The sequence below is a fragment of the Fusarium keratoplasticum genome, chromosome 10, assembly GCF_025433545.1.
Source record: "Fusarium keratoplasticum isolate Fu6.1 chromosome 10, whole genome shotgun sequence".
NCBI classification, from domain to species: domain Eukaryota; kingdom Fungi; phylum Ascomycota; class Sordariomycetes; order Hypocreales; family Nectriaceae; genus Fusarium; species Fusarium keratoplasticum.
The window spans coordinates 1,637,635-1,653,768 of NC_070538.1; the positions used below are offsets into that span (position 1 = coordinate 1,637,635).

The window sequence follows — 16,134 nt, forward strand, 5'->3', positions numbered from 1 at the left end:
CTTTTTGGGTGTTTTTCCAAAAATGAAAGTGAGAAGAAGAATCTCTCGGCGGCGTTATATCGTGTTCTCTTTTTTTATCTACCTTGGGCAGAACGGGAGTCATTCCTTGGAAAGAAGTCTTCATACTTTGCAACTTTTCTTGTAAACATCCATGATCCGTCCCAGTCTCTTTTTTCTTAATGGCATCAACGGCAGGACTTGGGCTGGCTGGGACTCGGAAGAGAATGCCCTCGCTTCAATATTCTTAATGCTATCTACTCTGCTTAACATTGTTTCCTTCCTGTTATCGGTGTTGTTAGTGCGTGGTCTTGCTTTGGTGAGTGGATGATGATATCAGTCAAGCGAACACACTCCTTATAGATAGTATCGATTACCTTTCAACTATCTAGATATTCCTAGTCTTGTTGTTCATTCGCTGTTTGGTTATCCTATTGATCTTGTCATGCGCTCTTTAATTTAATCCTCTCATTACCTCGCTGTCTCATAACATGTAGACAGTCATTGCTGTCTCCATAGATCATCCAATGCCATTTCAAAGCCTGACTTCCTCGTTCGGTCAACAGTCGGGTCCTGTGAGCCCACAGATATAGAAGGTCCTTCAAGCCAACGTGGGGTCTCCTATTTGCCATCCAGGTTTCCTACACCTTTGAGTCGAAGGTACACGTCGGTGCCCCAGCCATATAGACTCTGCACCGCGATGCCGCCACCAAAGTACTCTGCGTAGGCCCTGCTCAAGGGCAACCCATAGCCTAGGCCTGCAATGGAGCTTCCGCCTGTGCTGGCGGCCGAGATGGCACTTAGCCCGTCGTTACCGCTGCTGGAACCTGGGACGTTGTCTGGGTCATCAGTGAAGGTGGTGAAGGAGTAGGACCAGATGCTAGGCGCCACGTCTGGTGGGATGCCGCCACCACGATCGCGGATACGGATCGTCACGCCGGGTGCGTTGTCATCAAGAGGCGCTATAGCTCCGCTGCGGAAAGCACTGCGATCATCGTCCTCCGAGGGACGGAGGACAACAGGAGCGGGCTCCTTGGCCGGGAGGCCTGAAGGCGATGGTTGGGGGTTCTGGTGGTTCGCGGGTTCAGGGGCAATAGTGACGATTACAGGCTCCTTGGATTTGCTCTCGACGGTGGCGCGGAAGGCGTTCTTGAGGAGCTCGGTGACGATGTACTCAAGATGCATAGGGACAAAGGCGAATGTGGTGTCTGGCTCGCCGTCTATATATAAGAGAGGTCGGACGCCATATCGAAGCTCGCAAATGTCGGCAACGAAACCCGCACATGACTCGACGATTTGAGCAGGTCGAAGAGCGGTATCAATAACGCCAATGTAGGACGGATGCTCAGGGCAGGGCGTGGGGCTGGCCGATGGGTTGAAGTGCGACTGCGAGCTAAAGTGCAGGGCGATGTGCTGCTCGGCGATGAGACGAGTGCCAATTCGAGCGCGCAGGTGATGCTCGAGGAACCGAGTCACCTCTTCGGGGGATATATAACGACGACACTCGAGGAAGCCCTTTGCTAGGATGGGGATGGTATCTGTATGGGTTGCTACGAGCTCGGCAAGGACGTTTGTGAAGCGGACCTCATCCTCGGTTGTCGATATGGGACGACCCTCGCGTGTGGCATGCCAGTAGGGGAGTAGGATGGATAGTGAATGGACGTAGTTGTTGTAGATGCGCGAGATGTTTGGGTTCGCGACAACGATGTATGGGAGGTTGCGGAGGGCCTGGATGCGGTGGGCGAGGCGCACGGGGAGGAGGGAGAGGGCAAAGTTTGCAGACGATAGAAGAGAATCGGCAGCGAGGGGAGGACGTCCATGTCTAAGTTATGTCAGTATTGAAATCATAGTGGTAGATATGAGCCTCGAGGCCACACATACCTCACAAGATCAGCAAGGCTAAGCGGATGTTGATGCTGTCGAGCCAAGGTTGCAATCTCGTCGTCCGAAACCTGCTGCGTATGGATGTATCTCCGCGTCGACAGCTTCGCAAGGCCAGAACCTCGCTGCAGTTGTTTATATGCCCTCCATTGAGACAGATGCTGCCGTTGCCAAGGGCCGTGGGCTGCTGTTGCTGGGGACCGGGACCAGGATTGAAGCCTCTGAGTGACGCGACGGGTCATTGACCTGGCGTGGGATGCTGCATTCATCGCGGCATTCTGGGCGGGGATGTAGCCCTCTTTATGCACTCATGTGTATAATACAATTGAACTCGATGTGTGTGTATGTGTGAATGTGTCAAATGTCGATCGGCAGTTGGGACTGGGATGAATGACTCTTGTCGTCCGGGGAAGGTGCGGAGCGTTAGCGCGCTTGCGGCCGGCTTATCGACGGGAACGGGATGCTGCGGGGGTTATTCTAGGCTATCCAAGGGCCGCGGGGCCGTGACAATACGTCACCTACCGGCCCGGTCCCCCACTTCCGCCGAGGGGCATCGCCATGTCGAGATATCAAGGTGCTTGGTAGCATCTGTCGCGAGGGTATATGGTTAGGGGTAGTAGCTTGGATTTGACTACAAGCAGCGGTGGGCTTCGTTGTTGGTTCGCAGATCACTACGACAGTCTCCCATCATGGGAGACAGCATCAACGTCCTCATAACGGTGTTCATTGATATTGTGCTTCTATCGAGACGCCAGCAGGCAGCAGATCTCTGTGAATTCTAAACACATCGACCGTCTATCTGGTATATCGCCGCTTCCCTGCATCTACTGCGTCCTCACTTCCTGGTCAGCCTCGACAGCCTTAACGTGCTCATGGCTCTCTAGGGTTTGGACGGCATCGCTGGGGTATTCGACTCTGCGCACAGTTTGTCAGCGTTCGGGGTCATCAAGAGACATGGCAGCTCGGATGCTTTCCAGTGGGAACTTACGCGAAGCCCTTGATGAGGGAGTACTCGTGGGTGATCTTGCCGCCCTGGTCCTTGGCGTGCTGCTTGGCTCTGTTCGTGGATCCTCTGTCAGTTCACTTCCAAACAGATATCATTATCGTAGTACGCACGATTCGACCTGCTCGGGGCTGGCGTCGTCCTTGCAAGTGACCTAGAGAGGAGATATCAGCTTGGCGTTCTCGTCCAGGTGCTGTGGTTCCAGAGGCTAGCTCACAATGTAGGTAGGCATGGTGATGTGGTTTCGTTGATGGGTATTGAGGTTGTCTTGGTGGTTTTGATGATTCTCTCGGGATCTCGTTGTTGTATATGTAGCTTTGGAGTTGACGATGCTGCGGTTGCGGATGCTGCCCAGTATTATATCCACAAACCGCAGTCGGCCTGAGGCGTGACCGTGACCCATTCTAACTCAAACTGCCTGCCAGCACTGGCTTACTTCAGATTGTTCCGCAAGCAGCCACGCGCAGGCCTACGTAGCTCGCCCGGGAAATCCACTTTCTTTCATGCCCAAGTTAACGAATACCAATGAATACCCTCCTTTCCAGCTGCCCCTTCTGGATCGTGCCAGTCAAGATGGCAGTCCTGGAATGCTATAGGGTAACTCTTGCTTCATGGCTCGTGGCTCTGTGAGGCCATGACGCAATCTGCCGGCGACGGCCAGGTTTTCAAGGGGTTAAAAGTGCCGCCAGTAAAGCGTGTGACGCAGGATTAGCCGTGAAACATGTGGTAGTCGATGACGTGGTTGTGAGATTTGAGACGACAAAGACAGCTGTTGTGCTGTATCTTGATATAGGTCCAGAGCATGTGCCATCTCGTGGACTAGTTATCCGGCTCTAGGCGAAGGGGCACAGGCTGTTCTGTCCAGGAGAAGGCATTGGAGAGAACGGATGCTGATATACCCCTCCAATACCATGCATATTCACCAAGTGTCAAGGCGATGGAAGCGGGGAGGGCGGCAAGTCTAAACCTTCAAACACCCCGTAGACTGAGAAAACCCCTGAGCTTTGCACACTGCCTAGACCATCAGACGCACATCTAAGTGTCAAATGGGTAACAACTGGGCCCATCAACCATGCTGCTCAGACAGAAGTCCATCATCAAGGAGGTCGAAGTGCAGGGTAGGCAAAAGTCCAAATGATGTGATGCTGAACCCCTCCTGATTGAGATGATCCCCCACCTCTAGCTTCAGAGAGTACGTACCGCTCGCTCTGAGGGCTCCGGTCCGCACTCCGTCATATCGTCGGACGCTAAGGAAGAGAGGGAGAGAGGGTTGTGACGTCGGTCGTGGGCAACGGAAGCATGGCAAACGCACGCCAGAGTGCCCTGTAATAAGCTTATCCAGCACAGCCTTGGCAGATTGCTTGGCCAACTCGGACTTGAATCTTGGGAGGTGACAGTAGGTACTGTATTGTTATCAGACAAAGCTCGGTGCGCGGAAAGGCACATAACAGGGACTGTCATCCCAACACTGTGCAGACCTTGTCCCTATCATTGTCCTCCAGATTTTGGGATAGGTACAGCTGCACAAAGGTCCCCAGCGTGACGCTGTAAGTGACTTGCTTGTTGGAGAATGCACAGTCAGGACGCCACGCCACGACTGGGGGTTGCGGCACAGTCACGTCGCGTTGCCCTTGTTCGTATTCGTATCCGGTCTCGACAATCGAAGTTTCGCATGTCCCACCGCGGTCCGTCCATCGTGAGCTGGGATTCAAAGCAAAGACCACACCCACTTGGTTAGTCATCTGAAAAGCGGTCAAGTTCCATTGGCCGTGCAAGCCTCGATTGTCCAATCATGACCCGTAGTTGGGCGATACTCTTCCAAGGAGAGCAACCTCCAAGCCCCGAGGCTGCCGATGTGGAAAACATGTTGAGGAGCAACGACGACAAGATCATTCTAAAGGCGTCGAAAAGTGGTCCCGGCCATGTGGTTCATTTCCCGATCCGGGTGGCAAAGGGGTGATATGCCCGAAATACAGATACTCGTTTGTGATCCAAAGGGTCTGCTCTTGTTGTAATACGTGGAAGCGTATTCGCAGGTTCAACTCGGAATACAATTCACCCCTCAGGGTTTTGTATCCTAGAAAGAAACAACTGAGGCCGGCCAGCATAATGCCGGGATATTTCCAGGCGACCGAATACGTCGTATTCCCGGGTGCTTGGCGTCGCACCGACGATACCTGCCGTTCCTCGCAGGTGGGGCTCCGTGGATTGGTTCTTGACGGGATGGAGCTCTCCAATCTGAGCAATCGAGCTAGGGTAGGTCCCTGGAGATGAATCTTTGCCATCCATCAGTCTCTGACTGGCAGTGCCCCTGGCTCTGTGAGCTTGAATGCCCCAGATGCACCAATAGGATAACAGCCTTCTGTCGGATGGTGCTTCTTGGAGTGGGTGGGAGTGAACACAATGAAGTCTGGGATTTCACAAAGCCGATGCCAAGTGAGGCTAGCCTGCAGCGCCGCCTTTGTGCATTTCCTGATCGACCGGGCCATGACAACCGCTATTGAGTCTCCATGACACCTCGATAGAGCGTAGTGTTGCTCATGATGAGTCGTGTGAGCCATCGCAAACTCAAGAATGCGGAAAGGAATGTCCCCTTCCCACATGCCGACAATGGGTATTCATCGTCTCATCCAATGGCTTCTCTATGATTTTCATGTCTGAAAACTCAAGAGGTCCGTTCCCTGGTCCATGAATAGACCACCTCCCCGCATCAGCAGGGACATGCTGGTTTAAGCACAGTCGAGACCCTTCAAGGCTTGTCAAGATGAAAACATCCATCAGCCTCATGTGCATTGACTACGACTTTGTTGACGGGGCTGGGCGATTCGAACGGCCGGTCAGATGATGGAGCCATTGAGAAAGGACCAAGCTGGACTGGTAAAGTGAGTCGGCCGTGGAGACACGGACCTTGCACTTGTGCCATGTGTGATATGGGTTGCTGAGTTGTCCGAGTGGATAGGCGGGTTGGATAGGAACTGTTTCAGGCAATGTCGCGGCCGTCTTGACCTTGGATGTCGGCGCTTGACAGCTGACAAAAAGCAGATGGGATGGATGGTGCCAGTCCCAAGCCACCCATTGACAAGCTTGTCGGATACTGCCGGGGAGTTTGTTGAGTGCCGTGCGTCAGGGGGACAAGCAGGCAGAGGGCACAGCCGTCTATAAGAAACGTACGATGCAGAAAAGATTCGGGGTTTCCAACACGGCGAGGATGCCCGTCCCGAGAGGAAGGGAAGAGACCCGCTCAGATCTGTAACGAAGCGGATTTAACGGACAAGAGGCTCGAGGCGGTGGGCGTCAAGCGGAATGGGAGTGCAGGAGAAGCGGGTAAGGCATAGGGCTGCTCCGCCAGTACGGATACGATAATTGCGAGTTGCTGGCTGTCGGATTGTAAACAATTGGTGCTGAGAGTAAGGTGAAGGGTTGTTGAAGGATAACTGTAGGGGTGGTCACAAGTTCTGCTAAAAGCGGCGACGACATAGATAGAAAGGTGCGAGATGCGGAAAGCGCAAAGCGGCCCCCCTTCTTTCTTCCCTTCTTGTCGCCGGCCGGTGTACCGTACCGCGTACCGCACCGCAAAGTGGCCTGCTTTTCCAGGCCCCGGAGAGCGACGCACCCGGCCGACTACATCACACCCAGACACGGCCTCTGAATCCCAATTAAACATCGGAGACTAAACCGCGATAGGAATGCACGCGGTGGGGATGATGAGCGAGTGAAAGCAAAATTGGCACCACATGGAATTGAAATGAGAGGCCCAGCAAGCAAATTGATTGACATGGGGAGCTCGCCAAATTGCGAGGTGCCGGTCACCATCTCGGAGCTGGTAGATCAGATCAGTCTCGGCTTGACGGGAAACGGCACTGAGTAGGATCAATTACCTAGTAGAAGAACATGGTTACTCAATTGATGCCCCAGAAAGCTGCAACAGCTTGGTTGAATAGCTGTAAGCCCTGTGCCAAACAGCCCAGTTGAGCGCGTCTCGCTTCTGTGAGGGTGTGTGGCTTTCTGACCTCCCCACCATTCTCAACCATCCAGGTCCACCTCCAGATCCATCTCACGCCCCCCAGTCAACCACTTTGTTCAGAGAAGTCACGACAGACGTCAATGAAAACAATGTAGACGGGCGACAGTTCTTCTCTTTCTCGCACCAGCAACCTAAATATCTGCCATTGAATTCAAAAACAAAATACTGCACCTATACCGGCATCATCATATTCCCCGAGCCCGCCGGAATCCTTCACCTTGCATCCATTTATTCTCCGCTCTTAGCTGCACCCACGGATTCACACCTCACACCTCACACCTCACCTCGCTCACACCCTGGGACCTTGAACCCCGGAAGGGCCCTCTTTTATTTTTTTTCAACGGGCATCTCAACTTGGCTCGTACCCTTCTCGTCTCGGCGCTTGCGGACCACAGCGAGCGACCCGTCTCCAGAAGCAGCACAGAGGGCGGGCAATTACTAACCCTCCCGTCTGGTACCTCCCTGACAAGATACAACACTATTACTTCTGCCCTTCCCCTTCCCCTTCCTCCTCTCTCCTCCCCTCTCCTCCTTTCCATCCACATCACCCCTCGCTCTACTACACTCCCCGACCGCAGAGAGTGTATCGATTGATTGCTTGAAAGAGTAATCATCGAGGTTGGCCTGGTCCGGTTACCAAGACCAACATCTACCTCATAGGCGGTCCCCGAACTCGGCTTCGCGACGCGATTCAACCTATTCCCGACCTTGCTTCGATTTGTACCAGTTCAGCCTTGGTTTGACTCTTGCGAGTCGCAATCACCGCTGCAATGGCCGCCGTTAACTCTACCGGGGGCTTCACCTCGGTCCTCGCCAACTCCAAGTATGCGAATGTCGGCATCCCTCCTCAACTCGATTTTGTCATCGATGCTGTTTCCAATGCCGGCATCTGGACCTGGATCGCCACCATCGTCGCTATTTGCGTCGTATATGATCAGAGTGCGTCTTCTACTCTTGTCTGCGCCAAAGCCGGCATCGCTAACCACGTCCTGTCTTGCAGTTAGCTACATCATGCAAAAGGGTTCTCTTGTTGGCCCCTCCTGGAAGATGCCCTTTATCGGCCCATTCCTCGACTCTATGGACCCCCGATTTGATGGTTACCACGCCAAGTGGGAGAGTGGCCCTCTCAGCTGTGTTTCCATCTTCCACAAGTATGTCGTCCGCCAACTACCCCTGCTGGGAAACCAGTCATGATGCCAGGACAAAACTAACATGATGTGTGTTTTCAGGTTCGTTGTCATTGCGTCCACCCGTGATATGGCTCGCAAGGTCTTCAACTCCCCCGGATATGTCAAGCCCACTGTCGTCGACGTCGCTCCCAAGCTGCTTGGCCACGACAACTGGGTTTTCTTGGACGGCAAGGCCCATGTTGAGTTCCGCAAGGGCCTGAACGGCCTCTTCACCCGCAAGGCCCTCGAGAGCTATCTGCCCGGTCAGGAGGAGTCGTACAACACCTACTTCAAGCACTTCCTGCAGATGACCCAGGAGGCTGGCGGCAAGCCCGTCCCCTTTATGCACGAGTTCCGTGAGGTCATGTGCGCCGTTTCTTGCTGCACCTTTGTCGGCCACTACATCTCCGACGAGGCTGTCAAGAAGATTGCCCACGACTACTATCTCATCACGGCCGCTCTCGAGCTTGTCAACCTCCCCGTTATTCTCCCCTGGACCAAGTCTTGGTACGGCAAGAAGGCCGCCGACATGGTTCTCCACGAGTTTTCCAAGTGTGCTGCTAAGAGCAAGGTCCGCATGGCTGCAGGTGGTGAAGTTACCTGCATCATGGACGCCTGGGTTCTGGCCATGGTTCAGTCGCAGCGATGGCGCGAGGCCGACGAGAAGGGCGAGGCCGACGGCATGGAGAAGCCCACTCCCCTCCTTCGCATGTTCAACGATTACGAGATTGCCCAGACTGTCTTCACCTTCCTGTTTGCTTCTCAGGATGCCACCAGCAGCGCCGCCACTTGGCTCTTCCAGGTCACTGCCCAGCGACCCGACGTCCTCGACCGCGTCCGAGAGGAGAACATCAAGGTCCGCAACGGTGACCCTAACGCTGCTATCACCATGGACCAGCTTGAGTCCCTCACTTACACCCGTGCTGTTGTCCGCGAGCTTCTCCGATACCGCCCTCCCGTGATCATGGTCCCCTATGTCACCAAGAAGGCCTTCCCCATCACCGACTCCTACACTGTGCCCAAGGGTAAGTCGATCCGTGACGGATGCACTTGTCCGTGTTTCCTCGACAATAGAAACTGACCGCAATATGACGATAGGCTCCATGCTGATCCCCACCACCTACATGGCTCTTCACGACCCCGATGTGTACGAGAACCCCGACTACTTCGACCCCGACCGCTACTACAAGGGTGACGCCGAGGAGAAGGGTGCCAAGAACTACCTGGTGTTTGGTGTTGGCCCTCACTACTGCCTCGGCCAGGTGTATGCGCAGCTGAACCTGGCTCTCATGATCGGAAAGGCCTCGGTGATGCTCGACTGGAAGCACCACGCTACCCCTCGATCTGAGGAGATCAAGGTGTTTGCCACTATCTTCCCCATGGTACGTGCCGTAATTGTGTATTGAAATGACGCCGTGACTGACATGTTATAGGATGACTGCCCTCTTACCTTTGAGGAGAGGAAGTGGTAAAGGGTGTCTAACGAGCGTTGTCGCACGCTTGTGAGACTTTTGAAACACCCTTGATTCGACCATCCCTTGGACTGGCCCAAACTGGTGATGATAGACCACCTGTCTTGGGTTATGTTGTGACTCTGGAAAGAAAGAGAACAATAAGGATGGCTAAAAACGGATCAGAAACAGTATCTGGCCTTCGGTTGAACGAAACGCTGCCGGGGTATGGATAAGCCCGGCAGCTACTGAAGCGAGCCTCGAAAAAAGCTTGAGGAGACAAAATGTTTCCAAGACAAGTAGACGAAAAGACATGATGGATATCAGTTGTAATACCCTTTCGGAGTGTATATAGTTGGAAGTTAGGGATTTGGGACCTCAAGGTCATAGAAGCATGATGGTGGCCAGGAACAAGGCCTTTGGACAGCGAATTAAGAAAATGATTTAAACTTGACTTGATAACGATTGTCGATGGGAAAGGGCGCTGAGAAAAGCCATGGCGTTGAGAGTCTGGTTGAAGTTACGTTAGATTTGGGTCTAGGATGATCAGCATGGGCTTTGTCCATCATGGTCACGTTACCAGCTCAAGGTCATGGCCCATCCACGTCATGTCCAGCAACAGCAAGCCTCAGTTGTACATATGCGAATTCTATGAAGAATACCTCACCAGAGGTAATATATATCATCTAACTAACCCTTCTTTGATAACTGATTTGCAATACGCTCCTCATCAGCATCTCTCAGCAGGCCTTACATCATTCCTATCTCGGCGGGCCCAAGCTCCCCGATTTGGCAAACACCCTGACTAAGGTAGCTTTCTCAACTTCAACCCATCAACTAGCTCAACTTCGTCGTCCATTCCTCCATCTGCGCCGCCTCCCGCACGCCCAATTCCCTCCCGTAAAACCGGCTCGCACATATAACAACCACGGCCATGGCGTCCCGCCGCGCCCTCGTCTCCTCCGCCCTCCGCGCCTCCTCGGCCATCCGCCCCGCGCGGCCCGTCTTCGCCCTCGCCTGCCGAGCAGCAGCAGCTCAGCGCATTCAACCCTTGGTGCCCCGCGCCTCCGTAGCGCCTAGGACCGCTCGGTGGTTTTCGACCGAGGACACAGTACCGGGGAGCAAGATTTGGGAGTTTGCCGAGATCAAGAAGCAGGTTGAGGAGGGCAAGGGGGGTAAGGTTGTCATTGTCGGTGCGTTGATTCCCCCGATTACAATTGAATATCTGAGCTGAATTGCGTGTGTGATGTTAGACGTCCGTGAACCCCGCGAGCTCTTCCAGACGGGCAAGATCCCCGGCGCCATCAACATCCCCATCACAAGCGCCGTTCAAAGCTTCCACATCCCCGAAGAGGACTTTGAGGAGATGTACGGCTTCGAGCGGCCCCCCAAGGATGCCGAGCTACTCTTCTACTGCAAGGCTGGTGTGCGCGCGAGGGCTGCTGCCGGGCTGGCTAAGCACGCCGGCTGGGAGAACGTCGGCGAGTATCCCGGCAGCTGGCTGGACTGGGAGGCACAGAACGGACCGGTTGAAAAGGTTGAGAGCAAGGAGGACGGCTATTTGGACAACTCTCAATAAGCCGAGTGTACGAGCCCATGGAAGATTGAGGTCATGATAATGGAACATCTGTCCAAATATGATCGAGAGGACCAATTGAAAGTAAAAGGAAAAAAAGTACCGGCCAGATAGAAGCGCCCTCTATTGTACAAACAATGCCAAATGATCTGTTCCCCCATAGACTCCTTTCTGGTCCATCCGTGCCTATCATCTCAAGAGCACACGTTTTCTTACAGGTGTCATTCAAACCCCTTCCTACATTCCACCGCATACATTCTTTTACAAAATTCCCACTTCCCTGACTTAAAACATGCGACCGCCCTTCTTGTCATCGTCTGGTTTACTCGCGACGGGGCTACCATGGGCAAAGAAGAGAATCTTGATGGCAAGCGCCAGACCAGCGTGCAAAACGACCACGACGACAAGCAGGATCTTGCTGACCTGGCGATCGGTGGCGCTGAGCACGGGGTACAGGTTGCGCAGCAGGAAGGCGACCGACATGCCGAAGCCGACGGCGACAAAGACCCAGTTGAGGATAGAGATGGGCGACGAGCTGATGAGGGCGACGGGGATCCAGATGAGGTTGGAGTAGCCGTAGAGGGCCCAGCACTCGAGGAGGTTGGCAGACTCACTGCCAAAGTAGCGGAGGGCGAGGAAGAGACCCATGGGGATGAAGAGGGTGTAGCCGTAGATAAGACCGGCAGCGCCTGGACCATCATGTTAGCATCCAAGATACAGGGGGGGCTTCTTGGCAACAGCAACATACCGCTGAGCAGCTTGAAATCATAGAGGAAAGGTCCCTTTCCGGTGTCGGAGAGGTACTGGCTGATAGTTCCACCCAGGAAGAGAATCAAAACCACGGTCGTGGCGATCCAAAAGGGCCCGTACAGGTCAGGGTTGCCCTCGAGCACATCGAGGAAGTTGGCCCGGGGGAACAGCGCGGCCCAGCAGCGCGCAAGCACAGATGAAGTATCGACATCGAAGAACTGGGCATAGAAGCTCATGGACCAGAGGAAGCGCTTGGACGAGCCCGAGCTGGAAGCTGTAGCTGGCGCAGGGAGGCCGCTTCCTCCGGACGGGGGTTTGCGGGTGTTGGGGTTTGTGTCGTTGAAGTTGGAGGTATGGAACTCGAGGTCTTCTTGGAGATCGGTGTGGCCGAGGTCGCCCTAGATGAAAGAGGAGTCGCGTCAGCTTGGGGATGCATTTGAGTAGAGAGGCGACCAAGAATTGGTGATGCTTGAAGCTTGGTGTAGCTAGAGAGACATCATGAAGACGTACCTCATCATCCACATCGACGACGGCGTCGTAACCGGAGCTGGCCATTATGAGCTCAGTTTCCCTTTTTCCCTCTGATCGATCGACTCGAGGAGAATGCGCAAGCAAAGGAGAGGACGCTGGGAGCTCGCGAGAGTTGGACAGTATAACAAGGGAGAGTTGCTGTTAGTGGTCGCTGTCAGCTTCTAATTGGGACAGTTTGGCAGTTGTCGTAATTCAGGAGCGCGCGCGGCGTGTCAGGGGGCCGGGGTTTATCCGGCGCTTCACATGCGCTCCTTCCTGACATCAGTGGATCCAAGGGCAGGCAGCACGGAGACACATCGAGAATTAGAATCAAGGTTTGGATATAATTGCGAGGTATTAGAAGTTATTCCGGCTGATGATCTGAAGACCATGTTTGGTGCTTCAAAAATAGAGAGTTCTTAGATCGCCTTCATGGAGCCCTGTTTCTAGAGTTCATGATCGACCCTGCACCCTTGTGCCCTAGAAGGCAACTCCAAATCTCCGTCACATACCCATCGGCACAGCAGCAACTCGAAGCGTGAATGCATTTATTGCTTTTTTGAGGGGGGCCCTTGGCTTGGATGCCTTCTGGCACATCTTCATGGGCATCATCTAGAATGTATTGCCTGAGCTGCACATGCTAAAGTAAAAACAACCTGCCTCGTGAACAAAAGAAGGCTCCTCTGTCCCTGCCATCGACCCCGAATGCCAAAACCCAGACGCCACATCCATGGAGATATCGTTTACTTGAGCTTCTTCTTGGGTCGGAGCTGGTTGGTGTGGCCACACTTTCGCTTGCGGCAGTTGGTGGCACGCGGGGGGAGACGAGCCTATGAGGATGTGAGCGCATGTTCTCGGAGCAAGGTCAGTGGTCTTAACGTACGTAGCACTTGCGGCAGATCATCTTGTCGCAGTTGAACTTGGAGGCGAGAGCCTTGAGCGAGGGCTCAATGATACCACCACGGAGACGGAGGACCAGGTGCAGGGTGGACTCCTGTATGTCGCGTAAGCATTTGACCTCTTTTTCCAGCACAAAACCCGCAGCCTGGATGATTCATCTCAGCCGCCCATTCCCACGCACCTTCTGGATGTTGTAGTCGGAGAGAGTTCGGCCATCCTCAAGCTGCTTGCCAGCGAAGATCAGTCGCTGCTGATCCGGGGGGATGCCCTCCTTGTCCTGGATCTTGGACTTGACATTGTCAATGGTGTCCGAGGACTCGACCTCGAGGGTGATGGTCTTGCCCGTCAGGGTCTTCACGAAACTGGGTTGCGCTGTTAGTACGGATTTCGGGACGACATTTTCGAAAATTCGGCATCGGCGGGATCGGGCTTACATCTGCACTGCGAGGAAGTCAGTATTCACATCTTCATGGTGTATCTGTGGCCATCACCGGGGGGGTCTACTCACTCTTGACTGATTTTTGTGACGCTGACGATGTGAGGATTGAGAAGCCGAAACTGCGCGCTCAATATTGGTGGGGCGCAACCTTCAAAGGAAAGGAAACCCTAGCGAGTCACGTGAATTTTTGCATCGCACCGCTAAAATGCGAGCCCTGTGTGGGGGCAGGCACAGGCAGGGTGGCCTAACGCCGAATGTGGGACCGCGGCTTACACGCAGATCGGAGCTATCATGATGAGCTCATGGTCTTTACAACGACGGAGCAGAACTCCCGAGATCAATGGATGTTTCTATTCTTGAATGGGACCATCTTGTAAAGCATCATATTCTGACTCCCTGCGCTGATCCATCTGCCAAGCCAAAATTCTCTGCTCCAACATGTAAACTGCCTGCACCGTCTCATCAAGTGATAAGCCTGCTACATGACCTTGGGTTTCATTAGCTTTAGACTCCTTGAAGTTGTGAGGAATAACTCACTGGAAGCTCTATACAATGCCTGTGCAGTATCTGTCAGGTCTTCCACTGAACGGAAAGCCTCATAGTTCGGCTCTTCTGGGGGACCATCGTCTGAATCCGAGTCCTCTTCCCCAGCGACTTTGATAGCTTGACCAAGGACACGTCGTATCCAGACATCTGTTTCTTGGTCTGTATTTTCACTTGAAGGCGCTTCTATCACTTGGGTCTCCTCGGACGGGAAGAACCTGGTGATTGCCTGATCGTCTATTCCTTGTTAGCCTGCTGTCGTCGATCAACTGCTCGGCCTACCCACTCTTTCTGTCAACCAAACTTGCAACGTGAGCAAGATATTTGTCAAGTTCCTCCATTGTCATGGATGTGACCTGGTCAACGGTGACGCTGCTGAAATCCGGTTCTTTGCCTGACGCTTGTGACGCATCTACCAGTTTGTTGACGCCTTTCTGCCATTTCGGCCAACTAAACTGCATACTCTGTTCGTTGCCAACTTGGAGCAGGGGTCGGTTTCTTGATAGAGGGAAACATAACTTGGTCGCAACAAGAATAGCAGAAAGGATCTGGACTTCGGGATAGTCGAGCAGGAATCGTCGAGGTTTCTCAAGGGGGAGTTGAAGGGAACACTCCATCACTGACAGTAAACTTCTGGCTGTGACGAGTGTCTCAACTAGACATAGTTAGTAAGAGGGCGGTGACTGAAGCATGGAGAACAAACCTGGCAAAGCCAATTGCCTCACATAATGGACAAGAGTTGGTGTTTCGTTTATGTCTGGAAAGATGATTCCGTAGTTGTGATGATAAGAAAGCGCCAGGTCCATCACAGCGTTGTGAAGATCGAAGCCTTTTAGAGATGAGCGAAGGGGCAGCTTGAGTGCTTTTGTATAAGCAGAAGGTAGACGGTCTTGCATCTCTTGTTGTAGATCATAATACTGAGAGGTTCGTCAACACTTAGTCCAAGCATCGCGGACCCCGTCACTTACTGCTCTCTTGTAAGGCATATGGCCATTGTTGACCCAAAGACATAGCTCTCCGATCCACGTTGGTATTCTTAGGAGTAAGCATCCCAAGTAACATAGGGCAAGTGTATCGAGCATCCTGGGCATGGGCCAATCTGGCCCCCTCTCTGGGTCCCAGCTCTGAGCCCTCGAGGCTGACTTGGTCGACGCAGCATTCTTCTCATCGCTTGTTGGCTGCGAACTGAACATCTCCAGATCGGCTGCTGGGGCGTCGTCAATGACGAGCGAGCTGGAACCGCGGGTGCGAAGATCCCATAGGTCGCGCACCACAGTCTCGAGCTCCTCGCGATGCCCCTTCTCCTTTATGAGCCATAGCAGTTGGTTCCTCAGGATTAGCTGTAAGGATTCGAGAAAGAGATTCTTTCCCGCCTGGCCCGTGAGATGTCGTAGCTCCTTTTCCTTGGTCTCCTTCTCGCGCCTCGCGACGCTTCCCATCTTGCCCGCATCTTGCTCATCGCCCATGTCAAACTGGACAAAGCCCTGTTCTCAGTGTCAGTATATGTGCTTCTCACGAGACTCGACACTGACGCCGTACCTCAACCTGGTGTCCATTGGAGCAGAACCGCAGACCGTTCTCCAGGTACCATTTCCGAGCACCACATTCTGGGCATCTCTCCCCTCGGGGGAATTTGCGAAGGTCTCGCCGCTCATCCATGGCTTGTTATGAGTTTAGCATGGCGATAATATGGGTTGAAGTGGTGAGGCGTTGAGGTACGAGGGCGCGTTTCACGGTGAAATTTGTTTGTCTTGAGAAAAAGTTATCCAGCTCGGAATTCTCGCTTGCCACTGTTTGCTAGCATGTAAGCTACCTTATACGACAAAGGCGAAATAAATCTTCCTTAGAGGCAATATTTTAACAGAGGCACTCCCTTGAATCTTCCCAAATC

The 16,134-nt window shown here is 53.4% G+C and overlaps 6 protein-coding genes across 6 annotated transcripts; 2 read left to right on the plus strand and 4 right to left on the minus strand.

Annotated features, from left to right (window-relative positions):
• Positions 1 to 618: 618 nt before the first annotated feature.
• NCS57_01239700 (Protein-serine/threonine kinase) lies at positions 619 to 2,147 on the minus strand (the record flags this gene model as incomplete). The annotated part of the gene is made up of 2 exons (XM_053062070.1): positions 619 to 1,819; positions 1,879 to 2,147. The coding sequence occupies 2 exons, from the start codon at positions 2,145 to 2,147 to the stop codon at positions 619 to 621; spliced, it is 1,470 nt and encodes a 489-aa protein (XP_052908598.1).
• A 555-nt stretch (positions 2,148 to 2,702) lies between these two features.
• NCS57_01239800 (uncharacterized protein) lies at positions 2,703 to 3,284 on the minus strand (the record flags this gene model as incomplete). The annotated part of the gene is made up of 4 exons (XM_053062071.1): positions 2,703 to 2,793; positions 2,867 to 2,935; positions 2,995 to 3,035; positions 3,099 to 3,284. 4 exons carry the CDS (start codon positions 3,282 to 3,284, stop codon positions 2,703 to 2,705), a joined length of 387 nt encoding a protein of 128 aa, XP_052908599.1.
• A 4,391-nt stretch (positions 3,285 to 7,675) lies between these two features.
• On the plus strand, positions 7,676 to 9,546 carry NCS57_01239900 (uncharacterized protein; the record flags this gene model as incomplete). Its single annotated transcript, XM_053062072.1, has 5 exons — positions 7,676 to 7,844; positions 7,906 to 8,056; positions 8,135 to 9,099; positions 9,173 to 9,456; positions 9,508 to 9,546. 5 exons carry the CDS (start codon positions 7,676 to 7,678, stop codon positions 9,544 to 9,546), a joined length of 1,608 nt encoding a protein of 535 aa, XP_052908600.1.
• Positions 9,547 to 10,459: 913 nt separating this feature from the next.
• NCS57_01240000 (Rhodanese domain-containing protein) lies at positions 10,460 to 11,104 on the plus strand (the record flags this gene model as incomplete). The annotated part of the gene is made up of 2 exons (XM_053062073.1): positions 10,460 to 10,718; positions 10,779 to 11,104. The coding sequence occupies 2 exons, from the start codon at positions 10,460 to 10,462 to the stop codon at positions 11,102 to 11,104; spliced, it is 585 nt and encodes a 194-aa protein (XP_052908601.1).
• Positions 11,105 to 11,386: 282 nt separating this feature from the next.
• Positions 11,387 to 12,406, minus strand: NCS57_01240100 (Protein YIP; the record flags this gene model as incomplete). The annotated part of the gene is made up of 3 exons (XM_053062074.1): positions 11,387 to 11,790; positions 11,850 to 12,249; positions 12,362 to 12,406. The coding sequence occupies 3 exons, from the start codon at positions 12,404 to 12,406 to the stop codon at positions 11,387 to 11,389; spliced, it is 849 nt and encodes a 282-aa protein (XP_052908602.1).
• Positions 12,407 to 13,104: 698 nt separating this feature from the next.
• On the minus strand, positions 13,105 to 15,902 carry NCS57_01240200 (polymerase i core factor subunit; the record flags this gene model as incomplete). The annotated part of the gene is made up of 9 exons (XM_053062075.1): positions 13,105 to 13,191; positions 13,245 to 13,355; positions 13,443 to 13,623; positions 13,696 to 13,702; positions 14,238 to 14,480; positions 14,530 to 14,898; positions 14,947 to 15,160; positions 15,212 to 15,727; positions 15,783 to 15,902. 9 exons carry the CDS (start codon positions 15,900 to 15,902, stop codon positions 13,105 to 13,107), a joined length of 1,848 nt encoding a protein of 615 aa, XP_052908603.1.
• Between the last annotated feature and the right edge of the window lie 232 nt (positions 15,903 to 16,134).